The 19540-nt window shown below is 58.4% G+C and overlaps 3 protein-coding genes across 7 annotated transcripts; 1 reads left to right on the top strand and 2 right to left on the bottom strand.

Annotated features, from left to right (window-relative positions):
* The first annotated feature begins 1334 nt into the window (after positions 1–1334).
* LOC128765741 (FAST kinase domain-containing protein 3, mitochondrial-like) lies at positions 1335–4602 on the top strand. Its single transcript, XM_053876768.1, has 9 exons — positions 1335–1880; positions 2503–2653; positions 2735–2922; positions 2986–3148; positions 3215–3300; positions 3364–3535; positions 3594–3663; positions 3730–3844; positions 4207–4602. Exons 1-9 carry the CDS (start codon positions 1335–1337, stop codon positions 4303–4305), a joined length of 1590 nt encoding a protein of 529 aa, XP_053732743.1. The 3' UTR covers positions 4306–4602.
* On the bottom strand, positions 1964–15829 carry cfap65 (cilia and flagella associated protein 65). Of its 5 annotated transcripts, XM_053876759.1 has the most exons (33): positions 15803–15829; positions 15503–15632; positions 14972–15144; positions 14801–14903; positions 14575–14741; positions 14304–14515; positions 13798–13922; positions 13512–13737; positions 13179–13447; positions 12975–13115; positions 11811–11986; positions 11596–11752; positions 11038–11169; positions 10722–10976; positions 10151–10284; positions 9994–10078; positions 9616–9762; positions 9396–9552; positions 8781–8909; positions 8492–8696; positions 8289–8417; positions 8133–8223; positions 7989–8074; positions 7866–7932; positions 7682–7792; positions 7065–7256; positions 6863–7000; positions 6662–6805; positions 5790–5906; positions 5606–5734; positions 5501–5548; positions 5082–5383; positions 1964–4993 (listed from the first exon to the last, which is right to left on the bottom strand). In XM_053876759.1, the coding sequence occupies exons 2-33, from the start codon at positions 15569–15571 to the stop codon at positions 4660–4662; spliced, it is 4950 nt and encodes a 1649-aa protein (XP_053732734.1). In that variant the 5' UTR covers positions 15572–15632; positions 15803–15829; the 3' UTR covers positions 1964–4659. The 5 variants fall into 5 exon arrangements, with proteins under 5 accessions (XP_053732734.1, XP_053732738.1, XP_053732735.1 ...); XM_053876763.1 differs by lacking the exon at positions 15803–15829 and having other exon boundaries at positions 14972–15141; positions 15503–15691; XM_053876760.1 differs by lacking the exon at positions 15803–15829 and having other exon boundaries at positions 11811–11983; positions 15503–15691.
* Positions 15830–15991: 162 nt separating this feature from the next.
* On the bottom strand, positions 15992–18752 carry LOC128765742 (motor neuron and pancreas homeobox 1-like). The gene is made up of 3 exons (XM_053876769.1): positions 18197–18752; positions 17379–17539; positions 15992–16659 (listed from the first exon to the last, which is right to left on the bottom strand). The coding sequence occupies exons 1-3, from the start codon at positions 18750–18752 to the stop codon at positions 16402–16404; spliced, it is 975 nt and encodes a 324-aa protein (XP_053732744.1). The 3' UTR covers positions 15992–16401.
* Between the last annotated feature and the right edge of the window lie 788 nt (positions 18753–19540).

Genomic DNA, 19540 nt, shown 5'->3' on the forward strand with positions numbered 1-19540 from the left:
TCGGCGGCATGTCCTGTTGCAGCAGGCACAGGAGGCAACGTGGCTCCAGACCTCAGCAGGAATGTGTCTGTCAACAGAGACGGAGATGTTCAGTCATCTTCCACTGCTTACAGGTGCCACCTGGGAGGAGCACTGAGGACCGGCGCGTCAGGTTCTCCAGTGAGGGCTGCAGCCGTGAGCAGGCGGAGAGAAGCTGGCTCACCAGAGTCAGGGGTCCGCTGGAGCACTGAAGAGCAGAGCGTGGAGGTGTTCAGGACCAGACGGACGTCATCCATGTCACAGCAGGGACCCCTTCATCAGGCCCCCCCCCCCACACTGGCACCAGCTATTCTAGAGTCAGAGCAGAGGTCAAACTGGGCTCAGACCCGGCCGGCACATGGTCCAGCTGGAACTGTGGCCCGTCTTTAGTTCCATTTATTTGATTGAACTGTGTGGGTTCGAGGTTGGGATCAGCACCAGGGAGCCGAGGGAAGCGCGGCCCTCTGTTTCCAGACTGCTGCCCCCACGACCCTCTGCCTCAGAGCTGCAGAAGTTGGAGGAGAGTGTTTCATGGTTCCATTCTGGATTCAGCGTGTCGTCATGACGCCTGTCAGCTGGGAGCTCACACACCCTCTCTGTCCTTGTGGGGACCTCTCCTGGCCATCAACCTTTCCCCAGCCTCCCCCCCTGAACACATGGCTCACGGGAACCAGGACTCTGGACCAGACCGGAGCCGGTGAGAAGTGAGAAGAAGAGCGGACCACTGGTCAGATCCGCAGACAGGGACCGGCAGGTGGCGCTGTGTTGGTGAACAGACTTCACACGCCAGAACTGATGGTGTGTTCGCGGAGGAGACGCAACTGATGGTTGGGTTTGTGGAGAGCGCCACCTAGTGGAAGAGCATCGACATTGTGGAAAAATCAACGTCTGATTTTTTTATGAAAACGTTTGTTATTTCACCTAAATAGAAAAGAGTATTTCGCGTCACCGCCAGGTTCAGAGTCCCGTTCAAGGACAGCAGTGGACGGTTAGGTTTAGGGGGAGGCTGGGGAAAGGGTGACGGCCATGAGACACCTCATAACGTCCTCACAAGGATGAGGAGACAGACCTGTGTGTGTGCGGGTGTGTGTTACCAAAATAGTCACGTGACCGCCCCAGCTCGTTACATACACACACTTGTAGTTCCGTGTTTGGCCACTAGATGGCAGCACCCGCGTGCGCACGTGGACCGTTGCACAATGTGTTACCAAACCTGCGACTAGAAGAGTGCGGCGCGACCGTGAAGGTGGGTCGGTTCCCGCAGCTGAGGTCTGGGCTAAGGTGCTTGAGCTTTCGAGGGAAACAGAAGCCCAGCGATGACCTCCGCCGGCTGCTCGTCCGTCCGAGCCTGGGCTCGGCTGCTGCTCTGGGCCGGTCCGGTGCAGCGCAAGGTTCTGTCGAGCCGGAGTCTCTTCCACCAGCGGGCCAGAGCTTCACCCAGAGTTGCAGAGGAGCGAGAGGAGGGTCTGACCCCGAGCCCTGCGCTGCTCACCACAGAGGCGATCCAGGACCCGGAGCCCCTGCTGCCGGAGGAGATCCTGCGGCTCCTCTCCAGCCAGGACCTGGCTGTGGAGCGGCTCTGCCACCTGGGAGAGGTGGCCCTCACCCTGCCGGGCGGCCGGTCGGAGGTGCTGGCCCGGGTCCTGGCCCGGGTCAGTGCTGCGCTGGAGCAGACGCGCGTGTCTCCCAGGGAGGCGGAGAGAGTCTACGCCTTCACGGCGCGCTGTTTCCAGGCCGGGAACCAGCAGCAGCGGCTCCTGCTGGCGGCGCTGGACTCACAGACCAGGAGCCTGGTCTACCGGCTGAGGCCGGGCCAGGTGAGCAGCATCCTGCAGGCGCTGCTGCGGCAGAGGGAGAGACAGGTGAGAGCAGAGCGGCCCAGCAGCGCACCCGCGCGTGAATGGTCAGGCATCAACGAGCTGAGCTCGTCCGCTCTGACAGACGTTGTTTCCTCATTTATTAGGACGAAAAGACTATAATAACTGGGGGAAATGTCCCTCATGTTAAATCATGTGTTTAAAACACGTTTTCTTCTGGTGACTTTTTTCCTCCGATGGAAATGTTGTTGCTGCATTTGTGACTGAGGCAAATATCTAAACATCAATTTCCAATGAATATTCATAGTTAATATATTATAAATGATCATTTGAATCATATAAAATGCATTTCAAGCATGGATGGCACTTCTAAGGTGCTGCAGCCACAGTCACCACAGTCACTCGACCAGGGACCTTCCTCCTACAGTAGTTCTGAGGAGTAAGTCAAACAGCTTTGAAGGTCCCTTTGAAATGGTGACTCTCCAAACAGAAGTTTCTCATCAGTTGTGTTCGAGAGGAAGACGGTCATCGAAGGAGGCTGGAAAGTGACGTCGAGCTCAGCATGAAATCATGTTGCTCATCCAGAAGATGGCGCTAACACCACAGCACGCGCAGGCAGATCCCGCGCTCCCTCACTTGGTCAGGACTGACTGGTTCTTGTCCACAGGTCACGCCACTGGTGCACAAGCTGAGCCGCAGGGCCGCGTGGAACCTTAAGTCCTTCAGCGACTCAGATCTGAGGAAGGTTCTGTCTGTGCTGATGGACCTGGGCCAACATGACCAGGTCCTGCTGGACGCGCTGGAGTACCACCTGCCAGGTAGGGTCCAGGGTGAGGGGACAGTCAGGGAAGGATGGAGCAGGACAGACCCTGGTGTGTGAGGCAGCTGCGTCTCCACAGGCAGGCTGCGGGACAGCGACCCGGAGCTGATCAGCGCCGTCATGCAGTTCTGCATGCAGACGAGGTGTCGCTCCGAGCCCATCCTGGAGGCCGTGGCCCAGAACTTTGTGCGGAGCGCCGACACGCACAGCAGCGAGCAGGTGGCCGCGCAGGTGGCGGCCATGGGGCGACTCAACTACCTGCCTCAGGTGAGGAGGCGGCCGGCTTCCTGACGCCTGCCCGTGCTGACTGCTCTCTCTCTCTGGGCTCAGTGCTCCGGCCAGATGTTCGGGAAGCTGGAGAGCATCCTGTCCTCGCGCTCCTCCCACTTCCAGCCGGCCTCCCTGATCCAGGTGCTGCACGCCTGCATCCACCTGCAGCGCTTCCCCCTCAACCACCTGGCCAAGGTCTTCAGCCCGTACTTCCTGCAGAGAGGTGAGGACACGTGGCCGTCTCCGGGGCTCACTGCTTAGTGACGAGGCGTGTTCTGGTGGGTGTCAGTGACAGGAGCAGCTCTGGACAGGACGGCTCTGGCCCAGCTGACGCAGCTGCACCTCTCCGCCGCCCTGGAGTGCACCGGCTACTGGGTACGTGCTGCTGTCTCCAGAGCCGCTCTCCTGAGCCCAGCTCTGATGCTGTCTGCCCCGCAGGGCCCCCGCCTGCCCCCCGCCCTCCACACCAGGAGCTTCTCCTCCGTGGACGAGGCCTTGGAGACGCCCCTGGACGTCATGCTGTACCGGCAAGTGAGGGCGCCGCTGACCGAGCTGCTGGGTGGGAGGTGCTTCCTCGCCGAGCGCTTGACGCCCTGCGGCTACACCATCGGTGAGTTCAGTCCTGGCCCCGCCTCTCCTTGTTCTCACGCCGGCCTCCTGCTGTCCAGATGTGGAGCTCTGTTTGGATGAGAGGGGGTACGTTCTGCCGCGCTCCCAGTGGCAGCAGGCCCACAGACGGTAGGTCACATGACACACCAGGGGACCCTGCTCTGCGGGCCGGAGCCTGACCTCTGCCCCCTCCAGGGTGGCGCTGTGTCTGGACGGAGAGAAGCACTTCTGCAGCAACACTCTGCACCTGCTGGGCAAAGAGGCCACCAAGAGGAGGCACCTGCGGCGGACGGGCTACGAGGTGGTGCAGGTGGGTCCGAGCTCCGTCTTCTGTTGGGAGCTTCAGCCTCCAGACCGGCCGGGTGCTTCTGCAGGATGTCACCCTGCAGGATGGCCCAGGGATGGTGGTAGCCAAGGAGCCGGAGGTGTTGCAGTGAGGAGGGAGGTTTTCACTGCTAGCTCCAGCTGCTGGAGGCAGGTCACACCAGGCCAGTGAGGTCATGAGCTCTGACACGTCACGCTTGAATCCAAGTCAAGTTGAAGGCACAGAATTTTACTCTTCGTTCATGACAGAAACACCTGCTCCCAGGTGACGTGTGGCGCCCGGGGCCACCTTCAGAAGAGGAAGCCGCTCGCAGCTCTGTAAACACCGTGGCTTTTGTCGTCCGGCAGATTCCCTACACTGAAGTGGAGAGGCTGCGCAGGCCAGAAGAAAGAGTCCAGTACCTCCACAGCAAGATATTTCCCACCATCAACAAGTTCCGTCGATGACTCTGCAGCTTCAGCCGTTGAAGACGCTGAAGTGCTTCTCGCAGCATAATCAGAGAATTGGCTGATGAAGACTCAGGTGCTCTTCACAGACCTGGCTGAAGGCTCCGTTTCAGTCATGACGGAAGGTCAAGCTGCTACAAGACACGGCGTAGGAGCACCTTTGGGAGGAACGTGGTCAGGTGAAGCCACCTTCAGACAGTGGCCTAACAACACGTGTGTGGTGCTGTGGCACAGAAGCCATGTTGAGCATAAAAGTATTTTTTCTACTTGGTCTCCTCGTTCATTGTGTCTGAGAGGGTCCACTTCCTGGACCTGCAGCCGGGGCCCGGAGAAGCCCAAGGCTTCAGGTGTCAGTCACCGGCAGGAAAACGGGGGCAGGAAAACAGTCAGGGGTTCAGAGGTGAGTTCGAAGTCTCCTCTGGCAGCCTCGGTCAGAAGGTTCTGGATGGTGTTCATCAGGATGTCCTCACAGATGTCCAGGGGCACCTCAGGAACCTTGCGAGCGATGGCGTTCTCCACCAGGTCCACCGGGCCCAGCGGCTTCTCGGGGGTCTCCACGGACTGAGCGGAGGGTTGCGGCGCAAAGGAAGACAGGAGGGCGTGGTCAGAGGCCTCGGGTCTCAGGACGTCCGACCTGGACTTCAGGCTGATCAAGGACTCGGCAAAGTCTTCCTCTTCCACCACGTCCCTGGAGAGAGAGAGAGAGAGGCGTCTGCTCAGCACCACAGTCAGAGGTCCGGTGAGGACGGTCCTGGGGGCGGGGAGGGGGGTGTCACCTGAGGATGGTGGTGAGAACGTGACTCAGCACGTCAATGTCCGGCACATGCGCCAGCTCGTCCCACACGTCGGGCGAGCCGGCGTCCAGGATCTGGTAGTGCATCTTGTGCAGGTGGTCGGGGGTGTGAGCCTCGGGCGGCGGCTTGTGCGAGGTGGCCGTCACGGCCAGGTGCAGCAGCAGAGACTTGGGACCCTCAGGCTGCTTCTGCACTTCAACATGGCGGCGCAGCAGCTTCCGCTCGGCCACGATGGAGCAACACGCCGCGGTGTCACCGGTGCTGGGCGCGATCGGTGGAAGGGCCTGTGAGAGACAGGAGGTCGGCAGGTGTGTCACCTGCAGCTCACACGGCAGAAACGTCTCCCGGCTCATTCGCACGCATCACGAGGCTGGTGAGCAGGACCTTTGACCAGGACTCACCTTGTACCTCCTCAGCGCGGGGCCCTTCCCAGGAGGCTGGGGACGACCCTGAGGTGAAGACCACAGTGGTGAGAGCTCCGCCCACGGTCGCCGCGTCTCTCCTACCTCCACATCTCTGGGCTTCTCCACCAGATCCTTGTCAGTGATGGTGAACTCAAACTGCTTCCTCTCCGCCTCCCGCTTCCAGCGCTGGCAAGCGGTGTAGTACTCGGTGAGCGCCGCCTCCGAGGTCAGCTGCACACAGAACAGCGTTGGAGACCCGACAGAAGCGCCACGCCGGCGCAGCTACCTTGCACAGGATGTCTATCTGGTAGATGGTGGGGTACTGGGTGAAGGTGATGGTGAGGAAGGTGGGCACGCACTCCCCTGGACTCAGGCTGCCCTCCTCAGGATAGATCTGCACCACCTGAGCACAGTGGGGGTCAGACACCGAGGGTCAGTCGCAATCTCTGATGAGCCACAGTCACAGTGTCCAGCGCCCCAAGAGCGCCGAGCTGGAACCACTCCCCCAGCCAGACCAGTGTTGCCACAGCTACTTTGACGACGGAATCCCACGACTGATTACTCCCTCAAAAAGTAACTGAGTTACTTCACTGATTACTTGACTTGAAAAGTAACTAATGCCAATGGTTTGCTTTGACTCACTCTGACCCATTGGACCGAAAACCAATGGTTTTAATCCACACACAAAAAGCAACAAGTTTGAAAAACAAAACAAAGTCATATATCGCCATTTATATCATACAATGAAGTTAAAAAAGGACTAAAATAATAATGGGGCATTGCCTACAAGGTAGAAGAGTACTGAGCCTCAGTGTGTCACGTCTCCTGTGGGCCACCTGGAGGCAGTAGTTGCACTTAAGTGGCTGCTGTGACTCGCCTCCACGCTGCGTCGCAGTTATCGGAAGCGACGGTGACTGAGACAAGTAACTTTAATTTGATGACTTTGACAGTAACGTGTTGGATTTACACTGCAAAAGGTTGTGATAGAAGAGTAACGCGTTACTAAGTAACCGTCCAAAACGGCGTGGAGAACTCCTCCTCCAGGTGGCAGCTGAGCTGAAGCTCTTGAGAGCATCATCTCTGCTGGACATCTTCAGGTTCATTTTCTCACACTCATCTGCGAGAAGCCGGTTTCTCCAGCGTGGAGACGTCACCCACCTGGTGGCTGCCCTGCTGACTCAGGTCCCAGACAAAGTGGACCGACTCCTTGTCGGACCTGTTGGTGAGGAAGATGATGTTGGAGGTTTGCGAGCCCACGGTGACGTCGCCCAGGGCCAGCACGTTCTCCGACAGGAAGACCACCTGAGAGAGCCACACGTGAGCCACGACGGCCAGCAGGACGGGACGCGCTGCTCTCACTTCTTCAGGGAAGGGGATCCTGGGGACGTCCTTGTAGAGGAACTGGTTGGTGGAGGCCTGGACCGGCGTGTGGAGCCCCTGGCCTTCAAAGCGCACGGTGGTGGAGTCCCCGCCTTCAACGTGGATGGGGATGTCCATCTGCGGAGACAGGAGGCAGCAGTTGGACTTGGCTCTCCAGAGTGAGGCGGGCGACGCCACCTACCAGGTAGGTCTTCAGCTCAAATGGAGAGAAGATGAACTCCAGCGAGGCGAGAGCGCCGGGCAAGATCTGGCCTCTGGGATTGAGGCAGGACAGCACTGGGTGGTTGAAGTTGTCCTCCTGCAGCTGAGACAGCGAAGCCTGGTCCACTTCATACTGGACCGGCACCGCCCCTGCGTTGTAGATCTCATACACCTGACACACAGAGACACGGCGGTCGAGTCTGCCTCGCTCTGATGGGACTATGATCCCAACACGTCTGCAGGGTAAAGGCTCCGCCCGCCCACTGATAGCAGCGCAGCGGCTCCACTCTGGGCGTCTCCTGGTTGACAGACCTCCTGTCTCTAACAAAGAGCGGCCAGTGAGCTCAGCTGGGAGAGGAGGACCACCGCTCCACAGCCTGACGTACAGGACTATGTGAGGTGAGAGGACCACGGATGCTGGGCTGCATGAGGAATCCCAGCACCGGGGGCAGAGAGCAGCCGACTCAGAGAGGTGCCCGGGGTCCATGCTGGACCCTGGAGTCCGGCCGGAGCCGGCTCTGCTGCTCCAGCCTCTGCGTCTGTGCTGAGGGCAGTTCCTGCCTCCTCCAGCAGAGGGCAGCGTGTGCAGCCACCTACCTGCAGCGGGGGCATCAGCTCACTGACGGCGACCGCCGTGAAGACGTGGTGCTTGGTGTTGAACTGCAGGAAGGGCCGGTTGTTCTCCAGCGTCAGGCCCAGGAAGTTGAGCTGCGAGTGGAGCAGAAGTCAGGCGCGGGAACGCCGGAGCTGAGGGGCGGCGGGAGGGGGAGGGGCAGCTCACCCAAATCTCTTTGTCGTGCGAGAGTTTGAACGTGATGGGAAGGTGATTGGTCCCGACAAACTGGTGCCTGTGAGGGAAGAGCGGTGAGAGGCGGCGGCGAGAGCCTCCTCCCAGACCACCCACCTGTAGCTGAACTGCACGGCGCTCTGCTGGCCGGGCTGCAACACGCCCGAGCGAGGGGAGATGTTGAAGAGATGGTTGGACTCGGCCTGTGGGGAAGACCCGGGTCAGCGCGGGGACAGAGAGCAGGGCGAGGCGCAGCCTCACCTTCATCTGGTGCAGCTCGCTGTCGCTGAACTCTCCCGTCTCCGCCCAGTACTCCAGCTCGATGTGCTGGTCCTCGGGCAGCAGGAAGGACCTGGTGGGAGGAGCCAGAGCCGGTGAGCGGTCAGCGACGGCAGGAAGAGCCTCACACACACGCACCAGTCCACGGGGATGCAGCCCGGGTTGTAGAACTTCAGCACAAAGGTGGAGGGGTCGGAGTTGACTGGAGCCGCCACGAACTTGAAGTCCAGCATGGTTCTGTTGACTATGGTGGCGCAGGAGGTGCGACTGAAGACAGGAAGGAAGACGTGAGCCTTGTCCCCCTGAAGAAGGTGGAGTCGCACGGCGAGCTTGCGGCGCACCTCTGAGGGGAGGTGGGTCCTGACAGAGCCGTGGAGCTGCTGACCAGCTTGTCGTTGAAGTCGTCCAGCAGCAGCAGCTTCCACAGCTGGCCCCTGCTGAACCTGCCGGCGCTGCCGCCGCCACGGGCGTCGATCACCTGCAGAGTGGCGTAGACGCCCTCCGCTCGCACCTCGCACGCCATCCGAGGAGGAGAGGACGCCTGGCCTGCAGGGGGCGGCGCAACAAGACAGGCTTGAAGGAGCACAGGAAACTGCTCAAGATGGAGGTGGAGATGGAGATGGTATTCACCGCTCGCGTTCAGCGTCTGATAGCTGATGGTCCACAAGAACTGGGCCTGTTTGTGGGGCCTGAAGGTGGCCTGCACCACCAGGGTGGTGTGGGAGGCAACGGTCCGGCTGGTGCAGTCCAGAAGCAGAGCTGAGGAGACAGTGAGCAGCGATGAGGAACACGTCACAGAGTTCCACAAGGCTCCAGCAGAGACTTCAGCAATTCCACCAATGTTCTCCTTCACATCTGAGGTCAGAAGCAAAGAGGTCCAATGTCCTCCAGAGAGTCCCGGGTCTGCCCCAGGGCCTCCTCCCAGGCTCTCCTCTGAGTCTCTCCTGGATGACTGAGCTTGAGAAACTCTCTGGGTCACTGCAGGTGAGAGGAGAAACCCAGGGGGCAGCAGAGAGCTGTGTCTTCTGGCTCAGCTCTTTCTTCTCATGACTGAAGATCTGCCTCCATCCGTCCCTCACTCATGAAACAGACCCATAGTTACTGACCTCCTCCACCAGGGGAAGCGCTCATCTCCCCCCTGACTGAGAACCATGGTCTCAGAATCAGAAGAGCCCTTCCTTATCTTGTCCATCATTTCTCGACTGACACGTTGGAACAAACAGAAGACAGCGGAGCAGACTTTACCTTTTGGCCCAGGTTTAGCCGGCTGCTCATCGGGAAGAATCTGACTGACACAGAGGCTGAAGGTCACGGGACAGAGGCTCCTGTTGACCAGAGGAATCTCAATGGACCTGTAGCTTCCCACCAGAGTCTCGGCCACGTCCACCACGGCACGCTCAGCCTGAGGAGAGAGCGGGCGCAGTTGAAGTCCAGTCCTGTGACGCTGGCCGCGGCTCGCTCCCACCGTCAGCAAGCCCACGGCGCCCACTCCCACCACGCTCAGGCTCATCTGAGACTTGTTGGACCCTGGAGTCTGCACCGGCCAGAAGCTGAGGGATGGTTTGGCCATGTAGGTTTCCTCAGCCTGAGGGCTGAAGGTCCACGCCTGCGCCTGCGCAACACAACACACAGCAGGTGACGTGACCCCTCCCACTGGTGAGGACCGCCGTGAGCCCATCATCTCACCGTGACCGGTCTTGTTCTCACCGGGTCACAAGGCCTGAACATCTATATTGATCTGTATCCCACTAAGTCCTCAGTTCCCCTCAACACGTCACTGTCATGAGAAGAGCTCTGCAGCCAGGACCTCAGAGCCTGGACTCCAGTCATGAAAGGCTCTCACCAGGCTCTGGTTGGGCTGCAGTTCACCAGTTTCGGGCTGAACGAAGAAAACCTCCTGGTCCGCCTCCGGGACGCTCCACTGGAACCTGCCATCACAGAAGAGACTGAGGACGAAGCTCCAGTCAGAGAGGAGCCGGAGCGGCGTGCGGGACACACACCTGAGGGGAAAGCGGCAGGTGTTCCTGATGTGGTGGGCTCGCTGAGAGGTGGAGCCCAACATGGTGGGTTTGAAGTACAAGCAGGACTCGGCCTCCACAGCAGGCTTCTCCACCGTGCTGACCACCAACACCTTCTGCGCAGACGCAACATGAGACTGCTGAACCTCACCAGCCACTCATCAACATCAGACTTGAGTTACGGACTGAGAACAGCGACACGTGGTCAACACTGGCTCGGGTCTGATCCAGGCAGAAACGACTGGATCAGGTGACGTCTGGTTGAGTTCACGCTGGTGTCTAACCCAGTGTTTTGGTTCCATCTGTGTCATCATTTCAGCTTCAGGTTTATTGAAGCGAAGCAGCCACTTGAGTGGTGTTTTTAGGAGTCAGTACGAAGCAGATCCCTTCCATGAACACGAACCACTTTTTGAGTGACGGGTGGACGGTATCGGATCAACCGATCCCAGGACCGGGCGTGAGTCAGTGGTACCAACTCATCCTTAACTTGTAGTGCTGCATCTGAGCTCAGGGTTCAAATGTTTTTCATGAGCTTCTGGGAGCCGGGACGCACCTGGTGGACCTGGGATGAATTGAGCTGCAGGGTCATGTGGAAGCCCTGCTTGGGGCAGGCCTCGGTGGGAGTGGTTCCCAGCGTCAGGATGTGCAGCCCCCCGGGCCGGATCCAGCCGCAGCTGGGCAGAACCGTCACGGCGGAGGCCAGGCTGGGCTCCGAGCTCAGCTGGCAGCTCCAGGAGTAGGTGAGCGGCAGGTCGCTGAAGTTCCTCAGCAGCACCGAGTGAGTGGAGTAGCCCAGGCCGGCGAACATCTGCAGGAGAGCACAAAGTCCCTCAGGTCTGCCCCCCGCTGGCTCTCAGGCCCGGCCTCACCACTTGAGAGGGATCCAGGGAACACTTGGGGACAAAGTGCTCCTTCCCAGGCTGGAAGGAGTGGCCGATGACTCGCAGGATGAAGTACCGAGGTGGACTCAGCAGCCGCTCCTTCACATGGTCAAACTCTTGCTGTGGAGAAGAGGAGGCAACAGACACACAAGTTTGTGACAGAGCGACGACAGAGGGCTGCCTGAGTCAGGCCGAGAGCTGAGGGGCAGTCCAGCTCCTGCTGGCACCAGCTCTGTGATGCCGAGAACATCGAGCAGCTCCCTCAGCTGACTGAAGCTCAGTCGTCCAGGAGAGACTCGAGAGTTGATCCACTGCCTGTCCAGCTCTTCTGAGCAGGTCCAACACGGAGGAGGCCCCGGGGCAGGCCCAGGACACACAGCAGCGGGTGGATGTCCTGGTGGCATGTCGGTGACTTCCAACAGAGCAAGAGAAGGTTTCCGCCCGACACGCCTCAAGTCAGCCTCTGACTGCTGCTGGTCGTGTATCTGCAGCTGGACTCGTGAGGGACACTCGCAGCAGCTCTCCACTCCTCTGGCTCACCCTCACCTTCTCAAAGGCGTAGCACTCCAGCTGCCCTCCATGAAGGGTGTTGAGCTGCTTGGGCTCGTACTTGACCCTGAAGGAGGTGGACTTCAGCGGGGCCAGTTCTCCGGTGGCGGGGTGGACAGAGAAGGGCGAGTCCACGGCGATGGTCCACACCAGGCTGGAAGAAAGACGGGCCTGAGCGCCTGCAGCCGCCAGTGGCCAGCGTCAGCTCCTACCTGAGCGTCACCCGCGTGTGGTTGGTGATGCTCACGGCCTGAGAGGCGGCAGATCTGGGGGAGGCTGGGCTCAGCTGATGGTTGAACAGCAGCTCGCTGGGAGTCCCAGACACCTCAGGGGACCATCCTGAGGGCGAGCTCTTCTCCGGGGAGGAGTCGGCCGCGGCGCTCAGCTGCTGCCACACAAGACAGAAGCATTCAGCCACACTGTCGCCAGTGACCTCTGAGCTGAGGCTCACCACACCAGAGGAACAAAGGTCGGTGAGCTGCCACAAGCACTGTGCTTGTTACACTGACACCCACATACCTTCTAAAAAAGACAAGCAGAAAGAATGGTGGTGGTGGTGGTGGCATAGTGAATACAACACCAGTATAGAATCAAGAAAAGCGTCAGCAGCCTTCTGACTCAGGAACTCTACTGTCCTGCCTCCAGCACGGTGTTTGTTTGCTCCTCAGTCTGACACCTGGCGGGGGCCTCCCGCTGCCTGGCTCTTCTCCCTGTCACCTGGTGTTGGCGCGCGTTCTCCGTCAGTCAAGGCTTTGGTTGATGTGCTTGTTAACACAATTAACTCCAAACCCGAGGAACTCACTTCCGACACAGTGTCAGTTCAGGTTCAGTTGTAAACAGTCCAACTCACAAGTGATTTGACTGTAGTGGTGTTCTGCAGTTTTGTTTGGATTTAAAACGTTTCAAGGAGATGGAGACTACATGCGGTCACGTGACCAACGTTGTTTTTCCAACAGCTGGATCAAACAAACATGGCTGCAGCACATCACACTTCAAGAGCCTGGGGGACAAAAGGTCCATTTAGGAAGGTGTGAGATATTTGATCATCGGCCCAGCAGCTCCTTCTTCGTGTCCCTCACACGTCGGGAGATTATGGCGTATATATCAAACACGTGCAGCGCAATGATTTGGGGTTTCAGAAAACGAGAGTCAAACATGTGTGGGAGCAAACGAGTTTGATCCTGTTGGAGGTCTGCGGTCTAACAGAGCATTTCTAGGAAGGAAACGGTTCTACTGAGGACATCTTCAACAATAGTTTCACTGACTAATTCAAGTATTCATCTCTCCCTCCAGTTAATATTCCTCCACTACACACAGCACTTCTCATCCTGGTTTCCGCCCATCGTCTCCCACCCCAGTGGCGAGCGGCGCCGTACCTCAGGCTGCTTCTTCCTGCGGGCGGGACACAGCTTTTTGTGCTGCTGGATACTGTAGAGAACCAAGTGCTCCGGTTTGAGCACGGCCGGCTGGTGGAGCTCTGAGTGACAGGTGCCCATGATGTCCAGCTCCAGCGCCTCCTGGAGGAAGAGGGAGAAGAGCTGAGCGCCAGCGTGTGCGGGCCCGGGGTCGCGGGGTCATACCCGGTACAGCAGGAAGCAGGTCACCCTCCTGTAGTGGACGATGGGCTGCGTGGGCTTGTAGCACACCCTCAGCAGCGTCCGGCCCCGGGGTGGGACGGCGCCGCACGGTGGCTGGATGCTGAACACGCTGTGGCCGCAGCAGTCCAGGTCCCAGCTGAAGAGGGCCTCCACAGACGAGGAGTTGAGCAGCTCCACCTGCTGACTGCCCGTCTGGCCCAGCTTCACGCGGCCGAAGTTCACCACCGTGGTGGAGATGGAGACGGCGGGGCCTGGCGGGACAGGAAGGTGAGGCTCTGTGGCGCTGGGCGCGGGCGCCGGGGTCCGCCATCTTACCAATGCACTGGCCAGTCAGCTGCAGCACCGTGTTGTTGAGGGCGCCGCGGCACCGGATCACCACGTTCTCCACAGAAACCGTGTCAGCGACGACGGGCGCGAAGGTGACGGTGATGCTCTGCGCCTCACCCGCCGCCACCGTCCCCTTCATCACGTTACAGGTGAACTCCGCCCCCAGCAGAGGGGGTCCCCCGGGCAGGCGGGACAGGGTCAGCGTGGCGGTCACCTGCGACAGAGACGCCGGCCTCAGAGCGTGATGCGCACGCGGCGCCGCCGACATACTCACCGGAGACGGGTTCATGACCGTGAAGCTCTGCTGAACCCGCTGTCCAGCCGGCACCAGGCCGAAGTCCAGCACCGGCAGAGCGCCCTCTCCACCGGGGAGTTGCAGCAGCAGACAGGGATACTTGGCTGCAAGAGAGCAAGGTCAGATGTTGCACCTGCTGCTTCAGTGGTCCACTTCACCACCAACACCAGCGTCTGTCATTCATCCCAAGTCAAGACCAGTTCAGTCGGTGTCAGGCCTAAAATGAGTCACCTGATCAGACCCAGGTGAGGAGTCTCAACTACCGTGTGTGTCAACAAACTTTGGCTCCTGGACTTTGACGCTTCAGTTTCTCTGCGACAGGTCAGAGTCCAGATGTTTTCAGCCCAGTTACCCTCCTGACCGTCTCGCTCAGTAACACTCGCGGCAGCTGGACAGCCTGACCGTGTAGGTCCTGACTGGCGCAGGTGAGTCTGGTCTGAGACGGCGACCAGCCGCGGGATCTTCAGGGTTAGAGGTGAGCGTACCGAGGCCCTGCAGCAGCACCGAGCAGCTGTTGGTGAACCTCTTGCCTCCCTCTCGGCCAAAGCGGCAGCAGGCTTGCTGCTGGTGCACCAGCGCCTGCTGCGGCCGGAACTGCACGCTGATCTCGCAGCGCTGGCCTGGTTTCAGCGCCCCCTGCTGCGGACACAGCCGAAAAGGAGCGGGACACTCCCACTGGAACTGCGTGCACAGCTTACTGCAGGAGGAAGCGGAGAGTGAGCTGAGCAGACGAGTCACCGTGAGCAGCAGCGGGACCTGGTGTTCCTCAGCAGAAAGGTGGCGCTGGTGCTCTCCTGGACGGCGCAGAGAGGCAGCCACACGGAGCGCGGCACGTCGACGGCCGGCTGCGGGATGATGGCGCGGAGGCGAACCACCAGCGCGTCCTCTTTATTCTGCAGCTCGATGCTGTCCTCGTACTCGCACTGGGAGAAGTGTCTGGTCAGCGCTGTCAGCAGACACGGCGCAGTCGAGCAAGGCTCACCCTCTGGATGGGTCTGAAGGTGATGGGCACCGAGCAGGACGTCCCGGTGCTGAGCGTGATCCACAAGGGAGTGGACACGGTGAAGAACTTGGACTCCGGAGGCCTGCGAGAGAGTCACGGGGACATGTGAGAATCAGCGCGTCACTGGCGCCGCGGCGGCCGAGTCTGGACCTGAGCTGCAGCCGCTGGAGCTTCCTGTGCACGTTCTTCACCACCAGCGTCTTGGTGAAGTCCTTGCCCAGGTCCCAGTCCTCCCACACCAGCTCCAGCTTCACGTCCAGACCAAGAGGGAAGCTCCTCTGGCTGGCCACTCGCCCGCAGCACCGCTCGCTGCTCAGGTCCTGCTGCAGGGAGGAAGCAAAGGTCACGGCCACGCCAGGGCTGGAGGGAGGGGACACCCTGGACAGGCCTCCGTCACACTCATCAGTTAGTCCGTCTGGGTTCAGACTGTGGGAGGAAACCAGAGTGCCTGGAGCAGGGGAACTCTGATTTCTTCCCACCGCGCTACACAGGACTGGCTCGCTGGGTCAGACCGAACACACGAACCTGAGGCATTTCAAACATCCCACACACACACACACACACATCGGCGAGCTTCACTGAAACAGCGCGGCGGCTAACCCAAGCAGAACCCCGGCACCGAGGGAGGTCAACAGGTGGCTGTGCGTGTGCGTGTGCGTGTGCGTGTGGAGGAGGCCTTACTTTGGACGTGGACTGCTTCCATGAGGAGCAGGTGTCGGACAGGTCGTGATGTCGACCCTCCGCCAGCATCGCTGAAGAGCACCACGAGGAAAGCTTGGATGAGACGCTCGCTCGTGTCCCGGGAGAAGATCTGGGGAGCGGGAGAACACCGCGCGTTAACAGGACACGAGCAGGCGGAGGTCGCGATGACGAACAAAGCCGACATGTCCCGAGTCCGAGCGTGGAGATGGCGTCATCAAAGTCACTCTTCACGCAGGCCTTTCTGCTTCAAATGCGTGTGCGTTTTGTAAACAAACCGACCTGCTCGCGAGTCCCTCGTTCTTCAGGAAAAAGTTTGATTCGGTTACTGTGGCGACAAGAGGTGGGCGGGACGAAGGAAGCTACGGCGTCTTCCAAGGGACATTTGAAATCACAACTCCATTTTTTACCCCATTTTTTGTTTATTGCTTTCTAATCATAAAATTTCACTTTTGCCATTCAAGAACCTCCACAGTCCAACTTTAATTAGCGACACAAACGAATCCTTCCACTCATGTCTATATATTAAATCTATAAATTAATTTGACAAAGAGGCTCAGGACGGCGACAGCTTCCAAAACACAGAAAGAAAAACTGCTGCGTTCGTCTTCAAAGACGTTCTCTACAAAATCCTAAAGTTTTAAATAACTAAACGACATGGTGAACTGGTCCCGAGTTCCATTACAGACCATGAAAGTGCTAATACATATGTACACACTATGTATTCAGGCATAAATGCCAAAGGTGTCAAACTCAAACTCCAACCATCAAATACATCAGAGGACCCAACACGTCCACGACACGTCCTCAGCAGACAGAAGTGGTGAGTTTGTCAGTGTCCAGCACGATTCAAGCACGTGAGACTGGATCTGGATCGCAGATCATAAACTCCATCTCTCCTGCCGAGGCCTCCTGCCGTCAGCTGCCGCCACGTGCCGCATGACGCCGACCAAGGGACCCGGCGCCCGCTCCTCCTCCTCCTCCAGCTCCTCTTCGTCCTCCAGACTGGAGCAGTGAGAGTCCCCCAGACACTTGTGGGGATCCACATCAGTGTCTGTCAGTAACGGAGACGTGGTCTGATCCTTGGCTTTACGACTTCTCTTCCACTTCATCCTGCGGTTCTGGAACCAGATCTTCACCTGGTGAACGTAAACAACACTCATTGACCTGATTTGTTGAGAGTCTTCAGTGCAGACTCGTGTCTGCTGAGTCCAGTTCCTTCCCAGCAGTGCCCCCTCCTGACAGAGCATCTGACTGACGGTTCGAGGCCCTTCAAGACCATTTTCATTTGGAACCAACTGTGCGACTTCAAAGATCTAGCAGGCCGTGCAACGTCACTTAGTGGGCTGGATTTGGCCCCTGGCCTGCAGGTGGACAGAGCAGTCACTAGATAAGAAGTTATAATCTCAATGAATGGCACTGAGCATGAGTTAGCCGGTGATGAACGGCAAATGAATCACTCATTTTGTATCTGTTCTAAGTGCAGTGTCAGCACAAATGTTGTCAACACCAGAGCGGCCAAAAACCAAAACCAATCGAACCCAAACTCAGAGACTGGTTGACTCCTTTTATTCTTGTTGTTATGATGATGATGAACTGTTGTCCTTTATGTGGAAAACACGCGAGGAGCTTCAAACCGCAGCGGTTCTGAAGCAGGGGGTGGTACAGGGCAGAGGAGAGAGGGAGAGGTGTTCAGTGTGTCAGTGTTCAGGAGTAAACTTCTGCGCTAAAAGCACCAGATGCCATGCGTGTTTACACTGCAGCAACAGGTGCCGACCGGGAGGAAGCAGGAAATGCCACCAAACGGCCCGCGAGCCTGACCCAGACACCGAGTTCCGACGGCCGCCGCGTCACCCACCTGAGTCTCCGTCAGCGTCAGGGCGGTGGCCACCTCGAAGCGCTTGGGCCGGGACAGGTACCTGCTGAGCTGGAACTGCTTCTCCAGCTCCAGCAGCTGCTGGCTGCTGAAGGCGGTGCGGGGCCTGCGGCCCTTGGCCAGGAGCCCCGCCGGGCCCGGAGCTGCAACACAGGACCGAGGCACTTGAGCGCGAGTCACAGGGTTCACGAGCGGGTGGCGCCGTCGGTGGCGCGGTGAAACGCCAGCGACGAGACGGCGGTGGTGATTCCAGCTGCAGCAGTCGCTGGCGAGGAAGGGCGCCACCGTGCGCTGTGGTGACGTCACCAGTGAGGCGGGCTTCACGAGGATTCACTGAATCGTTAAGGACTGATCTTAACATGATTAACGGACATTTGTTTATTTAATCAATCATCTCTGGGGTTTGGGTCAAAATATCAGTTACATTTATTTTCTGTCGTCTATTCGTTCATTTATTTCATCAAATAAATATTTTCAATAGACTTCGATGTATTCATAACTAACATTCCACTCTATTTATCAAATTTAAAGACTATAAATGCTTTCAAATAAAATTAAATATATATTTATAAAATAAACTAAATAAAACAATTAAGACCGTAAAAATATTGAGGCAAGTTTTTCTTTCAGTCCTTTAAAATAAAACGTATTTAATTGGATCCACGTCGATATTAACGGTCACATTAGCCATTTATAAACTTATATATTGGATGGATGAACATGTTTTCAAACTTTTGTTCTAACAAACGAAGGCACAAATCGCGCGTGCATGAATGCTGTGAACGTAAGTTGGCACTCACCTCCGAACTCCCCGGCTCGGGGCGTCATCATCATCCCGGCGCGGATCCAGGGCTCCAGCGGGTGCGCTCCGGTCGCCGCCGCCGTCCTCAGGGGCTCCGGGTACGGCTGCAGCAGCTGCGTGAACCCGGGGTGCATGAAGGCCGGGTGCTGGGCCGCCAGAGGATGGAGCCCCAGGAACCCGCCCGGGGTCAGAGCTGGGACCCCCGACAGGCTGAAGAGCGGGCACTTGGACTGGCTCCGAGCGACGGCTCGCGGCTCGGGGCTGCCCGCGGGGCTCCTGGAGCGCGGCGCAGGGGGGCCACTCTGCACCGCGGGCGCCAGCAGCGCGTCGATGCGGAAGTTTCTGGATTTCTCCATGTGTTCGCTCAGAAGGTCCGGAGAGTGCTGACGGCTCCTGTGGCCCCGGGGCGGCTGTGCGGAGCGGCCCTCTCTCCTGAGAGTCTCACACTTGGCCCCTGAGGAACCCGCGCTCTCATTGGTCCAGCCGCACCTCCGGAGTCGAACCTGCGCCGTCCTGACCTCCGCCGTGGGAACAAACCCGAGCTCCTCCTTCATTTGTTTCTCTTGTCTTCCTGGTTCACCGCACCGACCCGGAGACGGACAGCGAGCGCCTCACATTCGAACACCGCAGGGTGCAGACGCCATTTACGCGATCCACTTCAGGATTCATGCGTTTGTTTTTAACGGAGGTTCCTGCAGTTGTGGGATGTTTTGCCGGATTACTGCCATGATGTCCAGGGTTCAGAGGCCACACTGCCTAAATAAATCGGTGTTTCCACTTAAGTCCTCAGTTGTTCTTTTCCTTCATAAATGGTTTTGGGGGGGTGAGCCCTGCCCCCCATGAGGAGATTCACCCAGAGTGAAGAAAACCCTGAGACTACATGTTTCACTTCTTTATTGCCGTCTGACCCTGACTCCGTCTCAGCTCTGACTCCATCTGCCTCCACAGGGGGAAATATCGGGGTGCTTTCTGAGGCGGGTGGCGACTGGCTCCGACCCGCTCAACGATTCCGTCCGTCCTTCCTGCATGGTGTCACCACACCGGATCAACACCTCACTGCCATTTCCCACTGGAGACAGGCGCTGCGAGGCGCTCATCCCTCCTCAGACTGACTGACCTCATCTCCACCTCAGTGGTGTGGAGACCATGATTTCACCCTGTGACTTTTCCTTCTTCTCCGTGAAGAAACTCCACCAACCTCCTGGTCCAGCTGCGTCCTTCCCAACCTTCTTCACATCGCCTGCTCCTCTCAAGCATTTGCTTCTGGCGCCTCCATCATGGGGGACCTGGCCCCGGGGCCCTTTACTTGCTTGTTTCTTCCTTCCATGCAGTTGACAGGTGC

The sequence above is a fragment of the Synchiropus splendidus genome, chromosome 10 (assembly GCF_027744825.2).
Source record: "Synchiropus splendidus isolate RoL2022-P1 chromosome 10, RoL_Sspl_1.0, whole genome shotgun sequence".
Taxonomy (NCBI): domain Eukaryota; kingdom Metazoa; phylum Chordata; class Actinopteri; order Syngnathiformes; family Callionymidae; genus Synchiropus; species Synchiropus splendidus.

Bases quoted from the DNA above. Each gene is read 5' to 3' on its own strand.
- LOC128765741 (XM_053876768.1), top strand. From the start codon at position 1,335: ATGACCTCCGCCGGCTGCTCGTCCGTCCGAGCCTGGGCTCGGCTGCTG. The intron at 2,923-2,985 runs GTGAGGAGGCGG...CTCTGGGCTCAG, and splicing joins GACTCAACTACCTGCCTCAG to TGCTCCGGCCAGATGTTCGG. The intron at 3,149-3,214 runs GTGAGGACACGT...GGTGGGTGTCAG, and splicing joins CCCGTACTTCCTGCAGAGAG to TGACAGGAGCAGCTCTGGAC.
- cfap65 (XM_053876759.1), bottom strand. From the start codon at position 15,571: ATGCTGGCGGAGGGTCGACATCACGACCTGTCCGACACCTGCTCCTCA. The intron at 10,079-10,150 runs GTGTGTGTCCCG...CTGTGATGGCAG, and splicing joins ACCTGCCGCTTTCCCCTCAG to GTTCCAGTGGAGCGTCCCGG. The intron at 9,553-9,615 runs GTGGGAGCGAGC...CTCTCTCCTCAG, and splicing joins GCGCCGTGGGCTTGCTGACG to GCTGAGCGTGCCGTGGTGGA.
- LOC128765742 (XM_053876769.1), bottom strand. From the start codon at position 18,752: ATGAAGGAGGAGCTCGGGTTTGTTCCCACGGCGGAGGTCAGGACGGCG. The intron at 17,540-18,196 runs GTGAGTGCCAAC...CCTGTGTTGCAG, and splicing joins CCGAGCCGGGGAGTTCGGAG to CTCCGGGCCCGGCGGGGCTC. The intron at 16,660-17,378 runs GTGGGTGACGCG...TACGTTCACCAG, and splicing joins TGACGCTGACGGAGACTCAG to GTGAAGATCTGGTTCCAGAA.